Genomic DNA, 27,737 nt, shown 5'->3' with positions numbered 1-27,737 from the left:
GAGCAGTAGGATCTGGGCCTGGTGGACCAAGGTATTCTGGAAACATCGGAGCGTGACCATAAGGAGCATTAGGATCTGGGCCTGGTAGACGAAAGAATCCTGGAAACATGACAGCGTCACCATATGGAGAAGTAGTATCTGGGCCTGGTGGACCAAGGTATTCTGGAAACATGATAGCGTCACCATATGGAGCAATAGTATCTGGGCCGGGTGGATCAAGGTTTTCTGGAAGCATGATAGCGTCACCATATGGAGCAATAGTATCTGGGCCTGGTGGACCAAGGTATTCTGGAAACATGATAGCGTCACCATATGGAGCAGTAGTATCTGGGCCTGGTGGATCAAGGTTTTCTGGAAAAATGATAGCGTCACCATATGGAGCAGATCCTAGATGATGAGGATTCTGGGAGCCGATTTCGAGATCATGTGGAGCAATTTGAATGTCAGCTTCATGATGTAATAATACTGGAGGATTAGAGTCATCATGGTTGTATGGGATAGTCTGCTGCCACTGACCATCATGTAGAAAACCCTGCTGCTCTTGGCCATTATATGGGATAGTCTGCTGCTCTTCGCCATTATATGGGAATCCCTGCTGCCCTTGGCTATTATATAGGAATTCCTGCTGCCCTTGGTCAGTATATGGGTAATTCGGCTGCCCTTGGCCACTATATTGGAAACCCTGCTGCCCTTGGCCTCTATAAGGGAAACCCTGCTGCCCTTGGCCTCTATATGGGAAACCCTGATGCCATGGGCCTCTGTATGAGAAACCCTGATGCCATGGGCCTCTGTATGTGAAACCCTGCTGCCGTGGGCCTCTATATGGGAAACCATGCTGATATTGGCCTCTATATGGGAAACCCTGCCATTGGGGTCTATATGGATAACCATGCGGATATTGGCCTCTAGGTGTAAATCGATATCCTAGAGATAAAGGTGAGTAAGGAACCACATTCATCTGCATCCCAGAATGTGGTGGCGGCTGCTCCTCTTGTTCATTCTTCTGCACCCCAGAATGTGGTGACTTCTGCTCCTCTTGATCATTCTTCTGCACCCCAGAATGTGGTGGCTGCTCCTCCTCTTGATCATTCTTCTGCACTTCAGAATGAGGTGGCACCTGCTCCTCTTGATCATTCTTCTGCACTTCAGAATGAGGTGGCACCTGCTCCTCTTGATCATTCTTCTGCACCTCAAAATGTGGTGGCTGCTGATCCTCTTGTTCATTCTTCTGCACCCTTGAACGTGGTGACGGCTGCTCCTCTTGTTCATTCGCTAACTCCCAAGGACGTCGTGCCTGATCATCTTCTTCACTATTCTTCTGCACGCTATCGGAAGAACTTACAGTTGGTTGAACTGGTTCTTCTTCATTACTTGTTTTTTTCCAAACATCACCATCTAGAGTAAGCGTTACTTCCTACACACAAAATCACATGTACTCTAAGCATATAAATATATTCTAAAGAAAGATGTATTATTACATGCTACAAGTAGCATACCTTAGCAATAATGTTCACAATATCCGATGATGGAAACTCTACTGTATTCACTGACTCTTCTCCAATATTGCTATATGGAAGCTCTAGTTTATTCACTGACTCTTCTCCAATATTGCTATGGCCATTTCCCTTCTTGGTGATTCTTGCAATCTTCAAAGTAACAACTATACCAACAATAAGCAAAAGAACTCTTATCAGTTTCTAACAAAATACAGAAAAGTAAAATTATACAACAGACAACGCCACCAAGATGATAACTACACATGATTATTCAAAGACGGCACAACCGATAGTTAAAATTATCCAAAAACAGAAAATTTTCGACATCCGATATGAGATTTTGATTGAATCAATGCAGAAGCCAGAAATAAAATAAAATGAAGAAACGAATGAGAGAAAGAAGCGTACTGGGTTCAAGAGTAAACAAGATTCCATTACATATAGAACCATCCTTAAGGTAAACATCAACTACATGACCAAAGAGTTCCTTGATAATCCGCGACGATTCAGTTTCGGGAAGTGATCCAATGCGATTCAGTTCTGCCTCCAACTCTTCTAACAGCTTTGCCTTGCAATGCGTCTGCAACAACAATCTAGCTAAGGCATTAGTTTCCATCCACATTGCTAGTTAGGTCTTGGAAATATAATTGCTTAGCAAGAAAGGGGATTTCTTGATCAAAGAGAAAAGAAAAGATACACTTCACTACACTGATACCATTCTGTTTTATTTATATGAGAATGAGACAGCAAAACAACCTAACAGAATTTCTAACTGAAAAAACTACTAAAGTAACTAACTAACAGAAAAAAACTAACTTAACTAACTAACTAACTAAACAGAAAAACAACTAACAGCCTAACTAAAAGACCTGAACACCACATTCATTCTTATTCGCATTTATCCTCGTGATTTATATTTTTGTTAAATAATTACTTTAGTAGCAAGCAACCTTAGTTAGTTATTCTAAATAATTAACTTTTTGTTCATTTTTTTAAATGTTAGAATATTATTATTTTGATGTGTTCATGCTTTTTGTATTATAATGATTATCCTGTATTTGAATATTAGGTTCACTATTGTTTCTACTGGAGGAACAGCTTCTGCATTGGAGAGTGCTGGGACTTTTAGATGCATTCATTTTGTTTTCAACTATTTGTTCAATAAACTTGATTCCTGTACAATTATTTTAAAATGGTAAATAAAATGAAAACAAAATTATAATTTTATAACTTAAAGTGAAAACAAAATATGAATATAGAATATATTCTCAAACAAAATAGACCATTAATTTCTATATGTGCAGTATAACACTTCTTTCTTTTCCGGTTGGTTTCCCACAGAGAAAGTTTTGGTAGTCAATGGTGCTGCAAAAGTGTGTTTTTTGTTGCTTTACTAACAGTATTTACAAGAACCTCTAATATTTTAATGTATTTAGACTTTCACTAATAACATTAATTGTGATGAAATGATGAGAAATCAGTTTGAAACATTACTTGAAATATTACTTCACATGGTATTATTACAAACATAAGTTCTAACTTGGACCCCCTTGTAGGTCTTTTCTCCTTTAGTGTAATTCTCAACAATTATTTTCTTTCTTTTTAATAAACAAACAAGTTTATTTAGAGATTCTCTCATTCCAACCATGGAGTTTCTCACGCGTGTGATTCCAAAAATACCCCTATTTTTAGAGGTTTATCTTCGGAAGTACTTTTTATGTATTTAACGTTGAATTGTTTCGTAGATTTATTTACGAAACATTTATTTAATGTTGTTTAAACTGTTCTGTAGACGTACCTACGGAACAATTCAATATAAAATAAAAAAATGTCCTTCCGAAGATATACCTCCGGAAGCAGGAGACAAAAATGAAATTTTCTAAATACCTAAGACTATTATAGGGTGGATTGAGATATCCTCTTTTTATTTATCTGGCGCACATTAAGCCGAATTTAGCTCATATGATGTGATTGGTGTGGTAAGTCAATTTATAAATACTTCAAGAAGCAAGATGTTTACAATATGTAGACAGAGTACTATAATATTTCAAAATCACTTTATAGAAAAGATTTTGATTCAAAAGTTGTGTAAGTTTAAATATGAAAACATACACATATGTTAATTATATAGATTAGTAAGTGATTCCAGATTTATTTTTAGTTATTGTATGTTTTTTTTAAATCTTATCACTTGGAGGAACAAAAGAAAAATTGTAGATGTTCGATCAAATGATGCGAACTTTTGTAGATGAAATAAGTCTAAGAAGATTTGAAGATAACGAAAATTCTATGAAACTGTTTGGTGATAATTGTTAACAAAGAGAAGGAGGAAAGAGAAAGGATGTTAGGATTTCTATTAGAATGACAAAAGTTTACCTAACAATGATTACAATAGAGTATAAGTACTAGATACTAGAAGAAGACTAAACTATCCTTATTAAGATATTATTAATAATAATAATAATATTTAACACCTCTCTTCAAACTCATGATGAATTAATTGAAGCATTGAGATTTCTTCAATCAAGAAATGAAAATGTTTAATAGAATGTGTCTTCGTAAATAAATCAACAATCTACAAGGGGAGGAGAGAAACAATGAGTTATTGTTCATTATTGTAGATGGCGACAAGTGAAGTAACAATCAATCTCAATGTGTTTGGTACATTCATATAATATTGAGTTGTGAGTAATTTGAGTGACATTTTTGTCATCATAATATGGGAGTTGGTTCAGAAAGGGGGACACTCATATCCAAAAGTATTCAATCAGTATTGTAATGTTTTTTATTAAAGAATTATTTGACTTTTCTTAATCATATATATTTTTCATTCATAGTATAGATTAGAAAATAAAATAAAGAATGATTTGATTATCTATAATTGTGTATATTTTTCATTCTTAGAATAGAGTAGAAAATCAAATATAGAATATTTTGTAATCAAGTGAATAAACGCTCGAGTTGTTATAAATAGAAGCAATAAAACAAAGAAAGACATAAGGTCATCATTTGTCACATGGACCAGTCGAAAAGTTTAATCAACTTGCAAATTTTAAATGACTGATATTCATTCACCAACAAAGTGTTATACACACTTATACATTACAAACCCAAGCTAACTCAAAATCATGAAGAAAAAAAAAACTACTCTATGTAATTGCAAATGATTATTTAGTGGTCTAACACTGTAACAGTCAAATACTCTTTACCTAGTCACACATATTTCAACATAACAACAAAAACTTCTAACTATTCACATGCTTATCATTGTAGAAAGGATGAAACATCCACATAAGATAAATAAAATAATACTTAAAAAAGAACCTCCAATATTACAATGTATTGAGACTTTCACTTGCAACATTCTCATGAAACAAGTTCACAATGTTACAGACATGTACATTCACATTTTGACTGAACAAAGCCACAATTACAAACAGGATATAGTTCTTTGTTTCCCTTCTATACAAACTTTGTTCCATAAATTAGAATTTTTCTTTTAAGGTACATACATATACATAGTAATATTTCTCAAAAGACCATAACAGCCTCAACAAAAGACCAGAAAAAATATCCTGCACAATCTGCATGCATGCTGCTGTAGAATTTACCGTCCAGCAATACACCGTCGAACTCCGAGTTATTCTTTTCCTCTGGTATTATAACACAATTGTTTCTCTACACATCTTGGTTTCTGCGTTTTTTAAAGATTATTATGCGCTGATAAATGGATTCCGCCCTTAATCTTTATACACCGTTTTTTTTTTTGTTTTATGAATCAACTTTGTACATTTTGATGATCACCTATGCAATAGTTAGCACTCCTAGACCATATGTAATGTGGCTAGGAACAATAATTTATATCAAAGAAATGGTCAATCTTTTTCCAGATTTTCATCTGAATTGCCCTTCGGGCTCTCCAACATATCACCCGAGTATGATCCGTCTGGTTGACGAATACATATATTCAAGTTGCTCGATAGAAAGTGTTCCTGGATGGTAATACAACAGATAGAAACTGTCAGACAAGAACTTGAAATCGATATTCATTCTAATATCCACCTGTGGTTTACGATATTTGTAAGACATCGAAGGACAGGACTCGGGACCAATTCAAGCAATGGAAGCAAATATATTACCTGGTCACTAGTATCTTGGCCTTCTGAATGAAAAAGGATTGGCCGACATCGCTTATCCTCATTCATTAAGCTTGAATTCTGAAAATGCATCACAAGTGCAGCCTTTCCTTGAATCCGTGCATATGCCAGTGAAGCAACTTTTTCGCTATTAAACTTCTCCCATTTCTTCCCATTAAAAGCCTGCATAAATTTTCATGAGCATTCTTAAAATTTAACCATACATACGATACTTCTCAATACCAAAACAAGGGTACTAATACAAGGAATTAATCAGAAAATATAACCTCAGGCATGTAAAGGTATAGAATTTAAACCTTATAGAAGGCGACAATGTGTGAAGGAGAAACCATATTGATGAAAGCGTAACCCACATTACACTTATTCTGCAAGCGAAAACCGACATTAGAACCAAAACCATAAATCCGTAATTGAAAACGATATATAGGATGGGCATACCTTAAAGTCAATTGGCAAGTAGAGGAAGTCATAAGTCCCCTGGTGATTCTCATCAATTGCAGCAAGCAACATCTTTGAAGTGTACCTTAAAAGCAATCGAAACAGACAAAGTCGTCAAGAAATTCATCTCAAGGATTTTAATGGCATCATTAGGATATTTGTTGAGTTGTCGATCTTACTTGTTAGGAATGTTTTTAATCATTAAAGTAGTCCTTGTATCTTCACCACTGATGATTTTGTCAAGATCAAGTTGGTACAGCTTCTTACTTTCAATTTGGTTCACGTTATTGTCAGGTCGCCGATTTCGTCCACGTTCACCAAATCCCTCGATGCTAGATAGTCCAGGTCCAGCGTACAAACTATTTCCAATGAACAGGGAACCATGACCAGGTACGGACATCATTCCGAAATTAGGTGAACCAATTTCACTGGAAGTTACTGAATGGCCAATACCATGCCCGACAGATGGACGAGAACCCATGTTCATCATATAATTCCCATCGCCGTGATTTAAATTCCCAAATCCAATGGAGCTCATGAGAGAGGTATCGGGTGATTCTGGAAAGTATCTAAAATTTCGTTCAAGAGGAAGGCCGGATGGAGCAGATCCTACATGATGATGGTGCTGAGAGCCAAGAAAAGGATTGCGTTGACCTGCGTACGGGAAACCCTGCCTTTGGCCACTAGATGTAAATGGATGGCCAAGGGAAGACGAAGACCAGGCAGATGTGTTTGAATTCTCTGAGTAAGGAGTCGGGCTCCCCCAAAGAAATTGAGGACCGGACAGTGTTCCAACACTCGATGAATTTGAATTTGATTCCCCGAAAGCAGATATAGGCCTAGGACTTGCATTTACATTTTTTTCAGGAAATGAGATAGAATGTTGAAAAGCTAATCCGTGTGTCGATCCACCAGAGCTGGCAAACATCTGATTTGAAACTCTTCCAGGGTCCTTGCCGATCGGCGCAATTTTGGGAGAGGTTGATGCGTGCGGGGAAAGAATTGCAGCCAATCCAGACAAATGGTTGATATTAATAGGGCTAGCATGACCCAAACCAGGGGACTTGCTGTAAGAACCTAACGGATTAGGTTCAACCGGACTACTGAACTGTGCCCAGCTACCTGTGAAAAAATTGCATATTAAATTTACCTTGTAAACGAAGTTACCTTTCTTCAATGATATAATACGAGAAAACAAATTGGATTAGGAGATATTTACCGGGAGGAGAACTAGCTATAGGCGAACCTACTTGAGTCCTGAAAGTTCGAACTTCATCTTGTTCTAGTTCTTGGCTCAGTTGTTGCATCAAGCTAACAAGACAATGTGCATCCCAAGTTTTATACAAGTTTAACTATATGATTAAGATTGTAATAGCATACAAACAAACAAAGATATAACTGAACTTACTTTCTGCGGGCTCCACCAGGACGGCTAGGTTCAAGTTTTATGCGTTTGCCAGCAATGTCGCTTCGATTTAATGCTTTAAGAGCTGCATCTGCTGCTCTAACATCATAAAACTCGATAAATTTATGGTGTCTCTTGTGCGGTGTTTCCCTGATCTGAAGTTTTAATACAAAATTAACACTGCTTCATGCGATAGATAAAAACTAAGCAATAGAAAAGGTGAAAAAAAGAGTCCAAATATTACCTCTTTGACCTCACCATAAACCCCAAATATTAGACGAAGGTCGTCATTTGATACCGATGGATCTAAGTTGAACACTACGAGGGTTCCTTGGTTTATATCTTTTTCCGAGGGATTATCCTTTCAAAACCCAATAAAAGAGATGAATAACACAAATGCAATTGTCAATTAGAATTAGTCGAACATTAAGTTATTCTATAAATCAAACCTTAGGAATTGAAAAATGAATATCAAGTTTCCTTCGTCTCAGGGGTTTGTTTTGTAAAGCACGCATCGCAGTGCGAGCAGCTCGTATGTCATAGTAAGATATCATCACGAAGCCCCTGTGCTTGCATGCGGTGTACAAAGTTCTGATATCTCCATATTGCTATCAAATAAGAAATAATCAACAATAGAAACATTAACCATTGTGTGCAAAGATAAATATAATATATATCGAATCATTATGTAAGTGTAGAATACCTCAAATAGTGTTCTTAATTCAGAATCCTCAACGTTACTATTGATGTTTCGAACAAACAATGTCCTCGATGGATGCTCTCCGTAGGGATGCTCCCCAGCCACTGTTCCCACACCATTCGGGATTGCATATGATCCAATGCCATTAGAAGCAATTCCATCTGATATGCTCATCTTTGAAACACCGAAACTAAGACTCTCTTGGGATTCAAAATCCATTTCAAATCCGCCTCCATTAACAAACAGATCATTTTCATCCATATCCTCCAGTTGATTTGGTAACCCACTAAGGTCAAAATCATCCATTATCCCAGCTAAAAGCTCGTCTTCGTCATCAGGTAGCATGTTTCCAATGGCGTTAATTTCAAAGTTATCAAAAGGATCACGCCCCTCGTCTTCTTTATGAACTTTGTCTACTGTTAGCAAGTTATCATCAACCGGTTGACCATCTTGTTCAGAATCAGTCAAATTTACTGCATAGCGGCAAAAAAAAAGGGAAACATTACAATAATCATTTTTACTAATTCCATTCTATTCTATAAGAAAACAATATCACAAAAACTTACAATTTTCATGCGGAAGAACAGGCAGCGAAGTAGAAAACAAGCTAACATCATTAGAATCTTGAAATACATCAGTCGCATTCGGTATTCTCCATGCACTGCTTCCCACTTTATTTGGAATATTAAGCGAGGAAATCCCAGACAGCCCTACAAAAAAGACATCAATTAAAAAAACAAAATCTTTGTACAAATGTTTTATTTTTATGTATGAAGCAAGAAGAAGAACCTGCAGTACCACGAACTGGCAAAGAATCCCCAGAATGTTTGTCCATTTTCAGTCACTTTTCTAGTATTTTCGCAAAATGAGAAGAAACAAGTCAGATACCTTAGTCATCATATAACTATACAAAAACCAATGTACCGTCAACAGAAATATTGTTACAAGAAGTAAATATGCAAAACATTTTAGCATTCAAGCCTTATCCAAGCCTTATCCATTTTAACTAGAGTCCAATCTGATTGCCAATGTTTTGCACACAATCATATCAAACTACACGAAAGTCAACAAATTACAAAACAACAATATCAACCAAGCCTTATCTCTCACTAAGTGAGGTCAGCTACATGGATCAAATTCTGCCATAATGTTCTATCCAAGACCATGCTTCTATCCAAATCGTTAACCTCGATCTTTCTTAATATATTCTCTTATAGTTTTTCTAGGCCTTCCTCTACCTCTAATTGTTTGACTCTTCTCCATCTGATCTACTCTCCTTCCTACAGGTCTTCTCTCTACATGTCCAAACCACCTAAGGCTATTTTCCACCATCTTTCTACTATAGGTGTTACCCCAACACTCTCTTTAATATTTTCATTTCTAATTTTATCATGCCTAGTCTTACCACACATCACACAACATCCTCGTATGTGCTACGGTCAGTGTTATCAAATAGCGGCACCATGGCCACTATAGCAAATATACATGGCGGGATTTTAGCCATCCGCCATGAACCACCATAATCCGCTATAACATCGCCGCAAAGCGATCGGTATTGCGGGATTTTGGCTCTCCACCATGAACCACCATCTGCCATCTACAACACTGGCTACAGTTACAAGAGTTCAAATAAAACATTTAGCAGCCAAAGCATTTCCCAGCTAACGCAATAACACATATAGTCAACTAAGTTAAAAACTAAGCAGCAAACTTTCATACAAAATCATCATCTCAGTAACCATAACAGCACATGCCCAAATAACATGCAAGACAAATTGAAGAGATCTATCAATTCCAACAAAATTCATGCTAAAAAAATAGTTAGTAGATGATGCATTTCAGAACAAGCAAGCAAAACTACATGTTAAATCAACTTAAGGTCAAGACCCAAAAACAAAACAAAAAAATGCACAGAAAGTTTAATCAACTTCACAAGTGCTCAGAAAAAAATTCCAAGAAATAAATAACAGAAAAATACAGTTGGTACCCAGAAAATTCATCATCACGGACCCACCTAAAAAACCAAAGAACATACTTTCTGGTAATTCATCAAAGCTTAAAATCATGCAACCAAATAAAGTACCCACTTGCCAATTAAACCGATCAAGCACAAAAGACCCAATTTTTAAGCCAAAAACCAAATTTTGAGTCAACCCCAACACTTAAAAAACATAAATTCAAAACAAAAATAAAAAACCCAAAACCCAAAAATAAAAATCAAAAGAGCAGTACCTTGTGAAAGAGTAGAAAGTGAAGAAATCAAAAGAGAGAAAGTGAAGAAATCAAAAGAGAGAAAGTGAAGAAATCATGGATGATGATGGATGGTTGTTATTATTGTAGTAGTAGTTGTTGAAGAGAGTTCTAGTTGATCACGGAAACAGAGAAGGTAAAGGAAAGGGAAGAGAAAAAGAGTTTACGTAGAAGCAGAGAAATTGATTCCTTCTACTCTTCTACTTCCTCCTGTGTCGCCGGAAAACCAGAGAGAGCATACAGTGAGAGAAAATTTTCCCGGAAAATAATCACAAGAGAAAGGAAAAAGAAAAACAGAGGAAAATGATTGGAGGGAAGGAAGACAAGACAAGCACATGGGAATTAATATAGTATTTCTTATTCTTGTTTTTGTTTTTTATATTTATGGATATATGTCAAGTAAATATATTTTTTTAAGAATTTTTTAAAATATTTAGTCAAAACTAAATTATTTTTTTCATGAAAATATAAATAATTTTTAAAATTATTAATTGAAGTGACGTGATCATTTTATGACTATCACAAAATTTTTTATTAGTAAGAATTTAGTTTTTTTTTAATATAGTCAAAGACTTTTTATATTATTAGATAAAAATATGTGTGTAATTGATTGTAATTTATTCACAATGTATTTTTGTTAACTTTATAAAAAATTAAACTTTTTTATTAAGATAATTGATTATAAAAATAAAAAATTATATTTTTTATATTTTTTAATTCATTCATTTAAAAGTTAAAAATATTAAAATAAGAGTTTTTTAATAAAATCTACATTTATTAATATAAAAAGTTTGACTCTATTCAATTACATTTTTATCCTAAAATGAAATTTTCTATAAAATAAAATTTAAAATATTTAAAATAATTTTAAAAAAATTAAATAATAATATGATTGAATATTTATATAAAATTATCTTATTTTATAAGGGTTATATAAGGAAATTTAACTATTTGTATAATATTATATTTTTTGGAATATTCTCTCAATTATGCTATATTTGAATTGTATTTGGATTCCGTTGACACGAGTGCTCCATATTCAACACTCGTCGAGTTCTCAATTTAAAATATTTTGTTATATTTCTACATTTTATATATAAATATTACTTTGAATTTGTACCAAAAATATATTAATTTTTCTAAACTTTAAATCAGTTTAATAATAAATAAATTTGAATGTAACTCTTTTTTCTTCAATACGTGCATTTTCACGGATCGCGCAAAGTCGATATAAATATTATATAATTATATTTAAAATATATATATTTAAAATTATATATAAATTAAGTGAAACATGTCTTAAATAATAATTGTCATATAAATATTAATTTAATTTATTAAGTGATAGTTGTTATCAAGATATACATAGAAATATCGTTTAAAAATATGAGTATATAGTATAGTACACTTCACATAGAGACATACTTGAATCAACAATTAACTTTTTCACATTCATTTTTGTAAAAAATAAAATAAAATTTTCACATTCATAAAAGTCATAAAAGGTGCAATGTCCGTCTGTCCGCCACGCCATGCACTCATGGTTTTGCAGGGCGGGAGCAAGGTTATATAACCCGTGTGTCCATTAATACAAATATTTGTAACTTATTTCCGTTTATAAAAATAATTGTATCAATAGTTGATTTTTTTCTCATTTATAAAAATAATTGTAACTTATTCTTGTTTATAAAAATAATTGTATCTACAGTTGACTTTTTCCCCTTTATTAAAATATTTATAACTTATTTTCGTTTGTAAAAATAATTGTATGAACGGTAGACTTTTTTTCGTTTATAAAAATATTTATAACTTATTTCTGTTTATTAAAATAATTGTATCAATAGTTGACTTTTTCCTGTTTATAAAAATATTTGTAACATATTTCCGTTTATAAAAAAAATCGTATCAACAGTTGACTTTTTCCCATTCATAAAAATATTTATAACTTATTACAGTTTATAATAATAATTGTATCAACAGTAAACTTTTTCATGTTTATAAAAATATTTGTAATTTATTTCCATAAAATTATTTCTTTATATAATTAAATTAATTAATTAATATTTTAAATGTCTCCTGTAAAATTAAACATGAGTATTATTAATTAAATAATAATTAAAACTGTAGTATAAATCTTTAGCGCTTTGTTTAGCGTCGTTCAAGCTCGACAGTTGGCACTTTCAAGGACTCAAACCTTTACCTGTTCTCCATTAACGTTCCAACTTTCATTAGTTTTGTTATCCTCAATGGCGATAGCACCATATGGCTTTACCGTTTTTACCACGAATGGTCCTGGAAAAAGCTTTAACCTTGAGTTGAACAGCAGCACTAGGTTGCCTACTTTGAATTCCTTCATTTTAATCTTCTTGTCATGATACCTTTTCATATTTTCCTTATACATTTTATTGGATTCATAAGCTAGGTACCCGAACTCCTCAAGTTCATGGATTTAGTTCATCCTTTTCTTATATGCCAAACTATCATCCCTGTTGAAGAAACGCAAGGCCCACACCGCCATGTGTTCTATTTCTACCAGTAGATGACATGCCTTACCATACACCATCTGAAAAGGAGATGCACCACTCGGTGCTTTGTATGTTGTCCTATGTGCCCAAAAAGCATCATCAATTCTCACGGACCAGTCTTTATGGATTCTGACACGTTTTTTTCCAGAATGTTCTTGATTGCTCTATTAGAAATCTTCGCTTGCCTGTTTGTTTATGGATGATAGGGCGATGCAATCTTATGGTCAATGCCATACTTTAGCTACCTGCTCGTTTACAAAGTGAGTTCCGCCATCGCTTACTTTAACTCTAGGCATGCCAAAACGTGTAAAGATGTTTCGATTTCAAAATTTTAACACTATTTTGGCATCAGCCTTTGGTGTAGCTATGGCTTCTACCCACTTGGAAATATAATCCACTACAACTAGAATATATTCATTAGCAATTGAGGGGAGAAACGATCCCATGAAGTCGATGCCCCAGCAATAAAAAACTTCAACCTCTATCATGGTTTGAAGTGGCATCTCATCCCGTTTACTTATCCCACCAACTCTTTGACATTTGTCACAATTTTTTGCATGGTGGTGAGCGTCTTTAAAAATTGTTGGCCAGAAAAAGCCAGATTAGAGAACTTTTGTTGTCGTTCTCCATCCATTAAAATGTCCACCACTAGGCGAATTATAACAGTGCCACAAAATTTGTTGGGTTTCCCCTTCAGTAACACACCTTCTTAAGACTTCATCTGCACCTATCTTATATAAGTACGGATCATCCCATACATAGTACTTCACATCTAATAACAACTTTTTCTTTTTATTCCAATCAAAATCCTCTAGTATCATACCAGTTGCTTTATGATTAGCAAGATCGGCGAACAAATGTCTCGTTTAAACTTGAAAAAGCTGTTCATCCTGAAATTCATCATAAACTTCTGGTTCTTGGTTAGTGATTTCTACATTGACCAAGCGAGATAAATAACCTGCAACCACATTTTCAGAACCTTTTTTACCCCGGGTGTCTAAGTCAAACTCTTATAAAAGGAGGACCCAACAGATGAGTCTTTGCTTAGAATCCAATTTGGTAAGCTGATATTTAATTGTCGCGTGGTCCATGTAAATCACTACCGTTGAACCTATGAGATAAGACCTAAACTTCAAGTGCATACTGTTAGACGATAGGAATGGTCTAGAGGGGGGTGAATAGACCACCTTTTTCCGACTTAAGAAAATTTTAGCTTGTGAAACGTGACTTCCCAGAATCACTTAATCGTCTCCGAGCGATCGCGTTATCGGGGACCGGATATGTGCAATAAACTGAACGGATGAAAAACGGTGAATAATGAATTATGTTTTAACAAATTTATCAATTACTTAGTTTGACTCACAAACGTGCCTTCTTTTAGTTGCTTTATTTGGAGTCCAAGAAAGTAGTTTAGTTCACCCATCATGCTCATCTCAAATTCTCCCTGCATAAGCTTAGAAAACTCCTTTACAAGAGTCATGTTAGTAGACCCAAAAATAATATCATCAACATACACTTGAACTAATATGGAATGTTTTTCATGTCTCTTAATGAATAGGGTAGTATCAACTTTCCCTCTTGAGAAACCTTGATTAATCAAAAAATTACTAAGCCGCTCGTACCAAGCTCTTGGAGCTTGTTTTAGACCGTACAAGGCACACTTAAGTTTATAAACATAATCGGGATAATCAACATTTTCAAAACCGGGAGGTTGGGATACATAGACCTCTTCATTAATGAACCCATTTAGAAAAGCACTCTTAACATCCATTTGATAAAGCTTAAAGTTTTGTGAACATGCAAATGCAATTAATATGCGTATTGCCTCAAGTTGGGCGACCGGAGCATAGGTCTCCTCATAGTCGATCCCTTCCTCTTGGCTATACCCTTGAGCAACAAGACGGGCCTTGTTGCGAGTGATGATACCGTTTTCGTCTAGTTTGTTCCTAAACACCCATTTAGTGCCAATTACTCGATGGTCTCGCGGAGGAGGGACAAGGTCCCAAACCTCATTTCTCTTAAATTGGTTTAGCTCTTCTTGCATAGCTAAATACCAATGCTCATCGACTAATGCATCTTTGGAGTTTTTAGGCTCAATTTGAGAGACGAAAGAATAATAAAAACAAAAGTTACTTATCCTTGACCGTGTTGTCACTCCTTTTGATATGTCTCCTAGAATATTCTCCATAGGATGGTCCTTAAAGGATTTCCATGCAAGAGGAAGATCACTCTTCTCACTTGGTTTGTCTTCCACTTTCTCTTTAGGTGTTTGATCCACTTCCTCTTCAATATTCTTTGGTGAGAGGGATTCTTTATCTTTCTCAAGCTTAGCATCCGGATCCTTAAGTATACTCTCAGTTGAGATACCTGCACCATTAAGAACACTACCTTTTCCGACAACTTTCAGACAAGACTCATCAAAAGAAACATGTACGGACTCTTCAATAATATGTAACCTTTTGTTGTATACTCTATAAGCTTTACTAGATTGAGCGTATCCTAGAAAGATACCGTCATCTGCTTTTGCATCAAACTTACCAAGATTTTCCTTTCCATTATTTAGAACAAAGCATTTACATCCAAATACATGAAAGTGGGATATGTTTGGTTTTCTTCCTTTCAAGAGTTCATATGGTGTTTTGTTTAGAATAGGTCGTATCAAGATTCTATTTAAAACATAACAAGTCGTATTTATGGCATCGGCCCAAAAATATTTTGGAAGCCCATGTTCATTAATCATAGTTCTCCCAAGTTCTTCCAAAACACGATTTTTACGTTCCACTACTCCATTTTGTTGTGGAGTTCGTGGTGCAGAGAAGTTATGATTAATGCCATGATTTCCACAAAACTCTTCAAAAAGATGATTTTCAAACTCACCCCCATGATCACTTCGAATGGATACTATGTTAGTATTCAACTTATATTGAAATAACTTGGTAAATTTCTCAAATGCGGATAAGGTGTTACTTTTGCTTGCTAAGAAAATCGTCCAACAATACCTAGAGAAATCATCAACTATGACAAACCCATAATAGTTTCCACCTAGACTTTTTATTCTAGATGGTCCAAAGAGGTCCATATGGAGAAGTTCAAGAGGTCTCGTAGTAGAAACAATGTTTTTAGATTTAAAAGAGACCCTCGTTTGCTTCCCCATTTGGCACGCATCACATAAGTGATCTTTGGAAAATTTTATTTTAGGTAGGCCAGCTACTAGGTCTTTTGAGACGATTTTATTGAGCAAATCAAAGTTGACGTGAGCTAAACGTCTATGCCAAAGCCATGAGTCTTCACTCATAGTTGCTAGACATTTGGCCTCAATCAAGGATATTTCATTTAGGTCAAGCATGTATACATTTTTTACCCTCAGGCCTTTGAACACATCATCTTTCTTGTCATCATTTCTAATTATGCAACTTTCTTTCGAAAATGATACCGAGTATCCTTTGTCACATAATTGACAGATGCTAATAAGATTGTGTTTAAGGCCCTCAATTAGAAGGACGTCAGAGATAGTAGTAGAAGAGGGATTACCTACACTACCTTTACCGAGTATTGCTCCCTTTTTGTTATCACCATAGGTCACAAATCCTTTCTTCTTAGCCACAAAGTCATAGAATAAAGATAAGTCACCCGTCATATGTCTTGAGCATCCGCTATCTAGAAACCATCTTCTCTCGGATGGCTCAAGACATTCCACCTACAAATTTAAACAAGGGAAATAGGTACCCAATTTTCATCGGGTCCTTGTGTGTTAGTGAAACAAAGGTTGTTCTTGGGAGTCCATTTGAAAATTCCTTTGGGAACCAATAATCTCCTAAAGCGACATTTTTTAATGGTATGCCCCCTTTTGCAACAATATAGACATCTTGAGTTTGAATGGTCATCACATTTGCTAGATTGATCTTTTATCACATAAGTCTATTGTTGATACGGATTTGTCATACTGTTTTTGAAATGTGATCGATCAATAGCATATGTGATTTTTGGTTGTGAAGCCTTGTCTAATTTGGCTTTGATAGTTTTAACTTCTTTTTGCCATATCTGACAAGTCTCACATCCTGCCCATCTAAACCAAGGACTCTTGTCAACAACGCTTGTGTCTTTGATACTTTTAATCATAGATTCCTTGAGAGTTTCTAATTCCTTTTTGGAGTCGGAAACTTTCTTCTCAAGATATTTGAAAATTCTTTTATTTGAAGCTAAGCGTTGAAATGCTTCCTTAGCTTCATGATGCAAAGTATCAAAGGCATGCTTTAATTCAAAATAAGACATAGCATCAACATTATTATATTTCTCATGACTTACAATCTTTTTCTTCTTTTGATGTTCCATGAGACATAGGTTGACGGTTTCCTCTTCATCGCTTGAGCTTTCTTTGCTAGATGAGTCACTATCATTTCCCAAGCGATATAGGCTCTTCTTCCTTTTGTTTGCTTCTTTTGAGGTTTGCTCTTTGCCTTATCTTTCTTAAGCGAAGGGCAATCCGTCTTGTAGTGACCCGGTTTACCACAATTGTAACAAGACCTTCTAGGTTTAGTCTTCTTATACTCATCTTGCTTGTTAGGCTTTGATTGACGTCTATAGTCAACTAGATTGTTGTCCGAGTGTTTAATTTCATTCTTTCGAAGATATTTATTGTAACTTCTTACGAACAACCCCATATCTTCATCCGTACTATCATCTTCGTCACTAGATTCACTATCACATGTATCTTTGGTGGATGACTTAGAACTTGAAGCCTTTAGAGCAATAGACTTCTTTTTGGTGTCCTTTGACTTCTATTTCTTTTCTTTCTTTTCGTGCTTGTTTAGGTTCATGAGATCTTGCTCATGTTATTCAAGCTTTCCAAATAGAGTCGTGAAATCCAATGTAGAGAGATCGTTGGCTTCTTTGATTGTCGTGACCTTAGGTTGTCATTCCCTACTAAGACATCTCAAAACTTTGTTAGTAGCTACGGCATTGGGAGTAATATGTCCCAAAGTGTGTAAACGATTGATAATATGAGAAAATATCTTTTGCATTTCCGCAATGGTTTCACCTTGCTTCATATGAAAGAGATCAAACTCTTGCGTTAAGGTATTGATTCTAGCTAGTTTAACATCATTAGTTCCTTCATGGGCGACTTGTAATGCATCCCACATTTCCTTAGCCGTTTGGAAATGCGACACACGAAAGTACTCATCAACCCCTAAGGAAGCTATAATCATGTTTCTAGCTTTCCAATCATACCCGTAATTCTTTTCATCTTTTTCATCCCATTGTGCTTGAGGTTTAGGTCTGGTGACGCCTGCATCGTTGGTTATGATGATAGCCATAGGACCATTGACGATGACATCCCAGATTTTTCTATCAACGGAGTTGATATGAATGCACATACAGTCTTTCCAATAACTATAGTTTTCTCCAGTGAAAACAGGCGCTTTATTATACGCCCCTTTTTGACCGCTCTCCATTTTCTAAAAAGTTATATCAAGCACTAGAATGAACCGGAGCTCATGATTCCAATTGTTAGACGATAGGAATGGTCTAGAGGGGGGGTGAATAAACCACCTTTTTCCGACTTAAGAAAATTTTAGCTTTTGAAACGTGACTTCCCTGAATCACTTAATCGTCTCTGAGCGATCGCGTTATCAGGGACCGGATATGTGCAATAAACCGAACGGATGAAAAACGGCGAATAATGAATTACGTTTTAACGAATTTATCAATTACGTCAATTACACACTTGATGGTATATTACTCACAATGAACGTTTACACTAAAATTTGAACAAAAATTGATTGAGGAATTTTATCGAACACTAGGTGATCGATATTTACCAAACCTTAATTTTTGTTCAACAATGGAAATTTAACAAGACGAATAGAAACAATATAGAAGTAAGAACGATAAAGAACACGAGATTTGTTAAGGCAGTTCCTCTATCGTCCTCGCAGGAGTACGTCTAACCCTAATTTCAAATGAAATTAGGAAAGTTTTATTTGATTGCAAAATGTTTAACAAGGATAGAATTTACCAATCACCAACTACACACATGCAGTAAAATTGAGTACAATTCGATCCTCCCCTTGATTCAAGTTGAATCAAGTCAATGTCAATGATCTTCACCGATCAAGACCCCGACCGTTCCTTTTTCAATCCTCCGGTTGTAGCAAATTTGTTGAGCGGATCTTCAATCCCTCAATCCCTTATGCACGCCTGAATTGATTATCAAAGCGAATCGATCGTCAAAAACCTTCGTACCAAATCTTTGATGAAGAAGGAAAAACCCTAAGGTTTTATACAAGAAACACCCTCAACAATCTTCACTCGAACAAGATAAATGTCTACCGTCGAATCTCGAACAAGACAAATGTCTACCGTCGAACCTTATCAACACACGTTCCTTACTCCGATCGAAAAAGATCATTATGAGTAATTTTCGATCAATATGCGAAAGGTTGAAGATGAGAAGAAGCTTGAGTATATCTTTCATGTTTCTTGTTGAAAATGCTTTAGAATGATCAATTGGATATTTATACCACACCCTTTGCATAGGCCAATTTGAACACAGCAAAAACCAGTATAAGAAGCGATAGGTCGACCTGCTCCCCTGCATAGGTCGACCTATTAAGAGTTTTGCACCTGAAAATGAACTAAGTGTGACACTTGCGTCGACCTGAAGGGTCGGCGTGCGCATACCCGTGAATTCCTCAAAATTCCATGCGTCGACCTGAGCCATCAATGCATCGACGCATTTTGTTCGTACACTGAATCCTTGAGTCACCAAGATTTGATGCATCGACCTGAAGGGTCGGCGTGCGCATACCCGAGATTCCTCCAAAATCCCATGCGTCGACCTGAGGAGGCAATGCATCGACGCATTCAGCCTTTACATGAAGTTCTTCACAAAATGCTTGCAGTGGGTCGACCTATAGTATTTGTGAGTCGACCTATTGATGTCTTGTAGACAAAAGTGCTTGTCTTTGTTGCATCCATTTGATTTCTATGATTCCACTCTAATTGTAGTTGATTAACAATGTTTTGACATCATAAAAACTACACCATTGCCCTCACACATACACTATAGCTAGCAACTCTTTTTTAGTGGTAGCATAATTAATTTGAGCATCATTTAAAACTTTGCTCGCATAGCGTATGACATGAAAAATTGTGTCCTTTCTTTTCCCCAGCACCACATCTATAACATAATCGCTTGCATCAGACATAGGTTCAAAATCATTTTTCCAGTTGGGTGCAATCATCACAGGTGCGGTTACTAACTTGTCTTTCAATTCATTGAAAGCCTTTAAATAAGAGTCATCAAAAAGAAAACACGTATATTTGTTGAGTAAGTTACTCAAGGGCTTGGCGATCTTTGAGAAGTCTTTGATAAATCTTCTGTACAAACCAGCATGACCCAGAAAGCTCCTTACTCCTTTGATGTTAATTGGAGGTGGAAGCTTTGAGATAACCTCCACCTTGGCTTGGTCCACTTCAAGTCCTCTTGAAGACACCTTGTGGCCTAATACAATTCCCTCTGTTACCATGAAGTGACACTTCTCCCAATTTAAGATCAAGTTGGTTTCAATGCACCTTCCGAGTGCGACATCCAAATTGTTCAGGCATAAATCGAATGACTCTCTGAATACCGAAAAATCATCCATAAATACTTCAATACTCTTTTCAATGAGATCCGAGAATATGTCTTGCATGCAACGTTGAAAGGTTGCGGGGGCATTACATAATCCAAACGACATTCTTCTGTAAGTAAAAATGGCGAAAGGACATGTGAAAGTTGTCTTCTCATGCTCTTCTGGGTTCACCACAATCTGATTATACCCCGAATATCCATCCAAGAAACAATAAAAATTCTAACCCGATAGCCTCTCAAGCATTTAATCCATGAATGGTAGAGGAAAGTGATCTTTTCTCATAGCTTTGTTGAGTCTACGATAATCGATACACATTCTCCACCCTGTGTCAGTTCTTGTAGGTATCAATTCATTCTTCTCGTTATGGATGACGCTCATTCCGCCTTTCTTTGGGACAACCTGTATTGGACTTACCCAAGTACTATCGGAGATTGGGTATATCATTCCGGCCTCCAATAGTTTCACGACTTCTTTTTTACTACCTCTTTCATAGTGGGATTTAATCTTCTTTGAGGTTGAGTGATCGGCTTGAATTCTTCTTCCTACATGATATTGTGCATGCAATAAGCGGGACTTATACCTTTCAGATCGGCTAAGACCCACCCAATTGCTTCTTTGTTTTTCTTGAGAACTTGGATAAGTCTTGATTCTTCTTGTTATGTCAACTTTGTACTAATGACGACCGGCTTTTACCTTCCTCATCTAAAAATACATATTTCAAATGAGAAGGAAGCATCTTCAACTCAATCTTCGGCTCTTTCACTTCTTTCTTTACTTCCAAATCTTCAATCTTTTCATTCTTAGTGTTCACTCCTCCACCTTTTTCAAGATCTTTTTAAAATGAATCAATTTCTTTTTCTTCTTCTTGAGTGAGTACATTAAAAGAGTCTACAAGAGATCTTTTTAATGGGCTAGAGATATGAATTTGGTTGGCAACCTCCATAACATCTTCTTCGATAACATCTAGCCTAAAACTGTCATGTTTGTCTCTAGGCTATTTTATTGCCTTGAAAAGATTAAAGCATACTTCTTCATCTTGAAATCTCAATTTCATTAAACCGCCATCGATATCTATCATCATTCTAGCGGTTTTCATGAAAGGTCTTCCAATAATTATAGGTGCATCATTGTCTCCTTCCATGTCAATCACAACAAAGTCTACCGGAAACAAAAATTTGTCAACTTTCACTAACATGTCTTGAGCAATTTCGTGAGGAAAGGTGGTGGACTTGTCGGCTAGTTGTTAAGTCATTCTTATTGACTTCATCTCAATATTCCCCAATCTCTTCACTATTGACAACAGAGTTAGATTAATGCTCGAGCCTAGATCAATCAATCCATTGCTAATGTATTTGTTACCAATTGTAACAGGTAAAGTAACTCTTTCGTGATCTCTCTCCTTTTGAGGAATAGTTTGCGACACTATAGAACTACACTTTGCATCAAGGAAAATGACTTCTTCCTTTGTCGGTCTTTTCTTTTTAGTCAAGATATCTTTCATAAACTTCGCATACTTTGACATTTGATCAATTGCTTCGGAAAATGGAATATTGATTTGTAATTGTTTAAATATTTCCATAAACCTCGCATATTGACTAATATTATCCTTCTTTGACAGAGCATGGGAATACGGTAGATTTTGACTTGGAATCACATTGTTTGCCATTGTAATACGGTGGGAGAACTGACTTTTTTTGTTTTTATCCAAATGAGCGAATAGCTAGAGTCGCCACCAACTTTTCTTTTATCCAATAAGGAAAGGATGAAAAGAACAGGAAAGACCTTGATAGATTTTAAGTTCGGGGGGGTAAGTTATACAAAGGGAAGGTATTAGCACCCTTTGTATCTATGGTTATCCACGGGCTCTTAAATTCTTAGCTCACTTTACTTGCTTTTTGAAAAGTAGTGTGTGTTAAGAAAATGTTTTGTAAAATTTTAACTTTGTAATAATTCTCGTATGAATGTATACAAAGTGTTTATTTTTTGAAAATATTTTGGATGTGTGAGGTGTGAAAAATAATTGATTTGTGAGCAAGCATTTAAGAGTGTCTCACTCACTTTAGGCCGTTCTTGTTATTTTCCTTCTCCCTTTGGGATAGGATTGTCCTTACCATTAATTGGTACGTAGTATTTTCTTTTGGATGTGAGGGAGAAGCGTAGGGTCATTGAAGGCAACATTTTTAAGGATACATTAGCAATTTCGAAGGGACTATCATCATTTTTCTTAGGGTCATCGAGGGATAAAATCGTCTTTTTCGAAGGCAACTTGAATGGTCATAGGGGTACTATGATCTTTTGTACCGAAGGGACTATGACGATTTATTCGTAAACGTCTTTTACTAAGATACCCCTACGTTCGAGGGAAATGACCATTTGTAAGGCAACGAAGAGAGGGTTACCCTAGAGGTGCAAGTGTGAAGAGTGTTTGCCTTCAGTTATTTAATCTTGGATTAGGGTTTTCTAGCATTCATTTTAGTCTTGTCATACAAACCCTAGTTACTAACAGTTAATATTAACATGAATTTAAAGTGCGAAAAATAAAATTCCTACACTATTACAATTTGTGTGCAGTTACATAATTATAAAAAATGCGGAATTTGAATCTACGCTATTACAATTGGTGCATGATAACATGAAAATGTATCACATGTTCGGCTTGATTTACATAGATTATGTCTTTATTTTATTTTAATTATGTTACTCTTTATTCGTATCACGCCGGTATTTTCTATGTTTTTAGATTTTTACTATTTACAAGGCATGTATGAAGAAAGTTGCAAAAACGGAGAAGAATCGAGCTTAAAACCACAAAAAAAGGAAGAAATGAAAAATATAATAATATATATTGTCGCTACCCCGCGAAAATTAACAGAGTCGCCACTAACATATTTATCCTGAAAAGGAAGGGAATGCCAGCAAACCACAAAACAAAACAACGGTCTCACGACCAGAGAAAAAGGGTAAGGGAGTCGGTTACGCGAGGGGAAGGTATTAGCACCCCTCGCGCCCATCGTACTCGATGGTATCCACACTAGTGTCTAAATCTATGGGTGTGTAACAAATCTAGGCTAATCTGGACTAAAATGAATGCAGAATGTAGGGAAAAGAAAGGATTATGCTCGCACGGGCCCTACCCCGCTGCCTACGTATCTGTTTTGCAGAATCAGAGCTACCGTAGCTCGGCTAACTAGTTTCTGTTTGTTTTGTGTTTTTTAGGTGAACGAGTTACATTCGCACTCCGCTGCTCGATCTTTGGAGGCTTACGCTTGGGATTGGAGCGGAAATAACAAGTTCTTAAGAAAAGAAAATCAAAGAGTGTGGTTTGTGTTTTAACGAATACATGAGGAAAACCTAAGCTAAGGGAGAAAGCTTGCTACCTAATGTTAGCATACAAAGGGTACCAGTCTAAACTAAACTATCAACCTATAGGAAGAAGCGAAAGCAAACAAATAGCACACAAACGAGCTCCGCTCGTAAAGCAAACAAACCAACGGCACTGGCCGAATGGTAGAAAGACGGTCCCGCCATAGCCAAGGGGAGCAACTCAACCCAAGTCAACCAAGCACTGGACCTCGCGAAAATGATCGGGCCATAGACAAGAGGAGCAAATCCCTCTCAGCAACCAAGCCGTCACGGATCGTAAAGGAAAACGGTGCGTGCGTACACCGAGCATCAACGTCGAGCGACGCGAGCTATAGGAAAGGCGGGGGTCCGGCTACATGAACCCTTTTCCTGACACACTCGATAACAAGATCTTGTGCAGGTTTGGAAGCGAGCAACGCGTAGCGTGCGCATATCGAACGGACTCGATGAGACTGGGCGGGGGTTGATTGCTAACCCTTTCCGCGTGCCTTCCATAAGGACTTAACGGAGTGCCATCTAGGACTTATTACACCGTGACTCCCTGCCGCAAAGCACAAATATAAACACACCAACAAAAACAGAGCCTCTTTCGAGGGCTTGGCCAGATGCATGTCTAGGTCTTACTTCTCATGTTATAGGTTGATGCAAAAAAGCGATAAAGTGCGAGAAAAGATAAAATGAAACGGAGACAATACCGAACGGATAGCAAATTCGCAATGAGCTAGCAAACGTAAGCAGAGAAGTCCGGAATACTTCGCGAAAGCCATCATCAAGCAAAGCGAGTCAGAAAGCGTCGTCGTGAAAATAAATCACGAGCGACATGTGGTACACGTCGAGCATAACCACACGAGCAACCTGCAAGAGAAACAATCCGGACAATACAAGAGTATACATCTCAATGAATGAGAGATCGGGTGACTGGCATCGGAAATAGGTTCGTGTCCCACAAATAAAGTGGAACACGACGCAAATCGAGTCGTGAGACAAATCGTACTGGAAGCGAATTCGTGTCCCACAAATAAAATGAAACACGAAGCAAGTCGAATAACAATTGAAGGCTCTCCCGAAGTATCTCGCACATCTCAGCAAACAAATCAGTAGTAACAAGGAAGCACGCTATAGAAAATACTAGCAATTCAGTTCTAATTAAATCCTAAACAAAAATCTAACAAAATTAAATTGTTTTTTCATGGCATTTTCATCTAAAAGTAATAGAACAAAACTATCTACAAAACATCTAAATTCTAACAAGAAAAAGATATTTTTTATCACTTAGAACAAATATAGAAAACAAAAATCTAATAACTAGAAAAGAATACATGTTTTTAATATTTTTTATCATGTTAAAAATCTAACAAATGTAATATTTTTCATGGCATTTTGTTACCTAAAAGAAATAGGAAGCAAACTAGTCAAAACAATTAAATCTAATGTGAAAATATGTACACAGGGGGTTTATTGCTGAAAAATAGTGGTGCAGACTAGCAACAGGGGCGCTGGCCCAACCAGCTGGCCCAAGATGACGTTTATTGTTTTCAGATTACAAAAATGGTGTAGTACTGGGCCATGGCGGGGGTGTGAAATAGCAATAAAATCGTGAGGCCCAAAGCTGATGATGATCCATGATGATCCAGTTCTATGTAATACTGATTAGTACTCATGTTTTCCATTAATCCTAATTATTAACACTAAATAAGTTCAATTGATTCCATTAATCTCTCAATTGTTCATATTAACATCACTTAATCAGGCTAACAATCACAATTAACATAAGCACAAAATCAAAAGGGAATTAGGTTTACGTGTTTGTGGCCATTGAAATCTCCACCGGATCTCTCTTCCCCTCACGATGCGATTAAACGGCGCGATATCTCCCTCTCTTCTCCAGCGTGAACGGCGACGGCGCGACGTCGGAGTTGATTTCTCCTCTGAGCGAAACTCTCCGTCTCTGCTTTCGATCTCTCCGTCTCTGCTTTCCGACGAATCTCTCTCGATCTCGCTTCTCATCTCTCTCGTCTCTCAGACCTCTCTCGTATCTCCGCTCCGCTCTCTCTATTTCACTCTCGATCTCCGATTACATCCAATCACCTCTCCGATTCACTTCTTTGCGTTTGTTGTGGTGAGTATTGAAGATGTGTGAAGTGATCGTTGTAGGTTGTGTTGATTGTATCGATGATTTGTTGAATTGTTGTTGCGTGTTTGATGCAGTGTGAAGCCGAAGAACGTGATGATGATTGAAGACTGTTGCGGATTGACGAATGTAACGATGAAGATTGGAGAAGTGATGATACATTCGTTGCGAAGAAGGTGATGACCTTGTTATGGTTGAACTCATATCAGACACATGAAATTGATGCGTCACTCTGCAGAAACTTGTTGAGGACGATGAAAATACGAAAATCTTGCAGAGAGAATCGATAGTTTCCAGGTGAGTTTTCTTGTATGATTTTCTGTGTGGATTGAAGGTTATGGTAGATTCAAAAGTTCTTTCGATTCTGAGTTTTCTTTTCGAATGATTGTGGTGAATGGAGGAAGGTGATGAAGATGTTCGGTTCAGGGAGTTTTTGAAGATTGAAGCGTGGTTGATTCAGAGTGATGAAGAGGTGAGTTTGTTTCTTTCTTTTTCTGGTTATTTTCTCTTATTGATTTTGTGATGAATGAAGATGATGGACAAGGTTAGCGGTGGATTCAAGAATATCATGATGAAGATTGAAGATTGTTGTGAGTTAATTTCACGATTTCTGTTGGAGGTGAATCGAGAAAGAACGATGAAGGTGGAGAGAATCGGGAGAGTTTGTTACATTCTTTTTTGGAATTCTGTTATGTGGTTTTCTCCTTCCCCTCCTTATTTTTTTGAGCTTTTCCTCTGATGTATCTGTGAAGTTTCTGAACCGGTTTAGTTTATTTGTCAATTGCAGGATGTTGCCGATTCGAGTTCGGTTTTTATGCTGCTGCAAGCTTGTATTGTGTTGAACCGGCCTCCCTCTACTGCGTTAGCTTTAATCGGTTTATGTTGTGATGCGGGTTTTGTGGTGGCGCGATGCGGTTCGGTTTCCCGGTTTATTTGCAGGGGCGATTTGATTTTGAAGCTTTTGGTTTAAGCGCAAGTTTTTGGAATATGTGTATGGTGCAAGGTGGATTTAGTTGCTTGATGGAGGGCTGTTTGGACAGATTATAATATGGAGGGCTTTGAATTTGAATAAAGACTTGGTGTAGTGATAGTTTGAGTTTGGAAATAGGATAGGCTCAAATGGTGTAATGTTTAGAATTTGGACTTTAATATGTTTTTTTTTGGATAATTCTTGTAAAGTATGGACCTTTGAACCGTGTATAGTTTTGTAATGGATATCTTGGGCTTTTGAATGTATTTTTTTGTAATCTTATATGAGTTTAAAACTTGAATAAGGACTTGAATGGATAATGAACATAGTGATGTATAAATCTCGAATGAATGGTTGAAAGAAAAAAGAAATGGATTTTGAATCAACATTTGCATGAACATCTTTGATGAATAAATCTAAATCCACTTGCAAACTTCAATGAACCTCTGACTCAAGTCAATTCCTCAAACTAAATCAAACTTGTATGATAAGCTACTACGAAGAAGAAAAAACTTCTATTGACCTGGATAATTAAATAAGCTCCAACTTGTGATAAGAAGGAACGGGCACCCACAGGTAGGGGAAACACTTCAAATGATCTGGTTATCAAGAGAAGGAACATCTCGACTGATCTGAGTATTAGACGTAGCAGATGTCTCCGAACTTGC

At 36.3% G+C, this 27,737-nt stretch overlaps 1 protein-coding gene and 1 long non-coding RNA gene across 7 annotated transcripts; one reads left to right on the top strand and one right to left on the bottom strand.

The window, feature by feature from the left end:
* Nucleotides 1-4,808: 4,808 nt before the first annotated feature.
* On the bottom strand, nt 4,809-10,775 carry LOC131662473 (protein MEI2-like 2). Of its 4 annotated transcripts, none has more exons than XM_058932262.1 (13): nt 10,429-10,775; nt 8,986-9,045; nt 8,763-8,906; nt 8,200-8,669; nt 7,946-8,104; nt 7,741-7,857; nt 7,500-7,651; nt 7,311-7,402; nt 6,271-7,213; nt 6,092-6,176; nt 5,950-6,018; nt 5,636-5,815; nt 4,809-5,488 (listed from the first exon to the last, which is right to left on the bottom strand). In XM_058932262.1, the coding sequence occupies exons 2-13, from the start codon at nt 9,029-9,031 to the stop codon at nt 5,372-5,374; spliced, it is 2,574 nt and encodes an 857-aa protein (XP_058788245.1). In that variant the 5' UTR covers nt 9,032-9,045; nt 10,429-10,775; the 3' UTR covers nt 4,809-5,371. The 4 variants fall into 4 exon arrangements, with proteins under 4 accessions (XP_058788245.1, XP_058788247.1, XP_058788246.1 ...); XM_058932264.1 differs by having other exon boundaries at nt 8,995-9,045; XM_058932263.1 differs by having other exon boundaries at nt 10,614-10,769.
* Nucleotides 10,776-25,660: 14,885 nt separating this feature from the next.
* Nucleotides 25,661-27,335, top strand: LOC131656748 (uncharacterized). 3 transcript variants are annotated; one of them, XR_009300275.1, is made up of 3 exons: nt 25,661-26,087; nt 26,177-26,396; nt 26,504-27,335. It is a non-coding gene; the product is annotated as an uncharacterized LOC131656748 (long non-coding RNA). The 3 variants fall into 3 exon arrangements; XR_009300276.1 differs by having other exon boundaries at nt 26,500-27,335; XR_009300274.1 differs by having other exon boundaries at nt 26,177-27,335.
* Nucleotides 27,336-27,737: the final 402 nt, after the last annotated feature.

Source organism: Vicia villosa, linkage group LG3, assembly GCF_029867415.1.
Source record: "Vicia villosa cultivar HV-30 ecotype Madison, WI linkage group LG3, Vvil1.0, whole genome shotgun sequence".
Classification (NCBI taxonomy): domain Eukaryota; kingdom Viridiplantae; phylum Streptophyta; class Magnoliopsida; order Fabales; family Fabaceae; genus Vicia; species Vicia villosa.
Note: the sequence above shows the minus strand (reverse complement) of the source record. Positions and strands in the feature narration are given on the sequence as shown.

What these genes read in the sequence shown, in the direction of transcription:
- LOC131662473 (XM_058932262.1), bottom strand. Translation starts at nt 9,031, where the DNA reads ATGGACAAACATTCTGGGGATTCTTTGCCAGTTCGTGGTACTGCAG. An exon ending in TATAGCTAGTTCTCCTCCCG is followed by an intron (nt 7,214 to 7,310) that starts GTAAATATCTCC and finishes ATTTTTTCACAG; the next exon opens with GTAGCTGGGCACAGTTCAGT. An exon ending in ACATTGTCGCCTTCTATAAG is followed by an intron (nt 5,816 to 5,949) that starts GTTTAAATTCTA and finishes AAATTTATGCAG; the next exon opens with GCTTTTAATGGGAAGAAATG.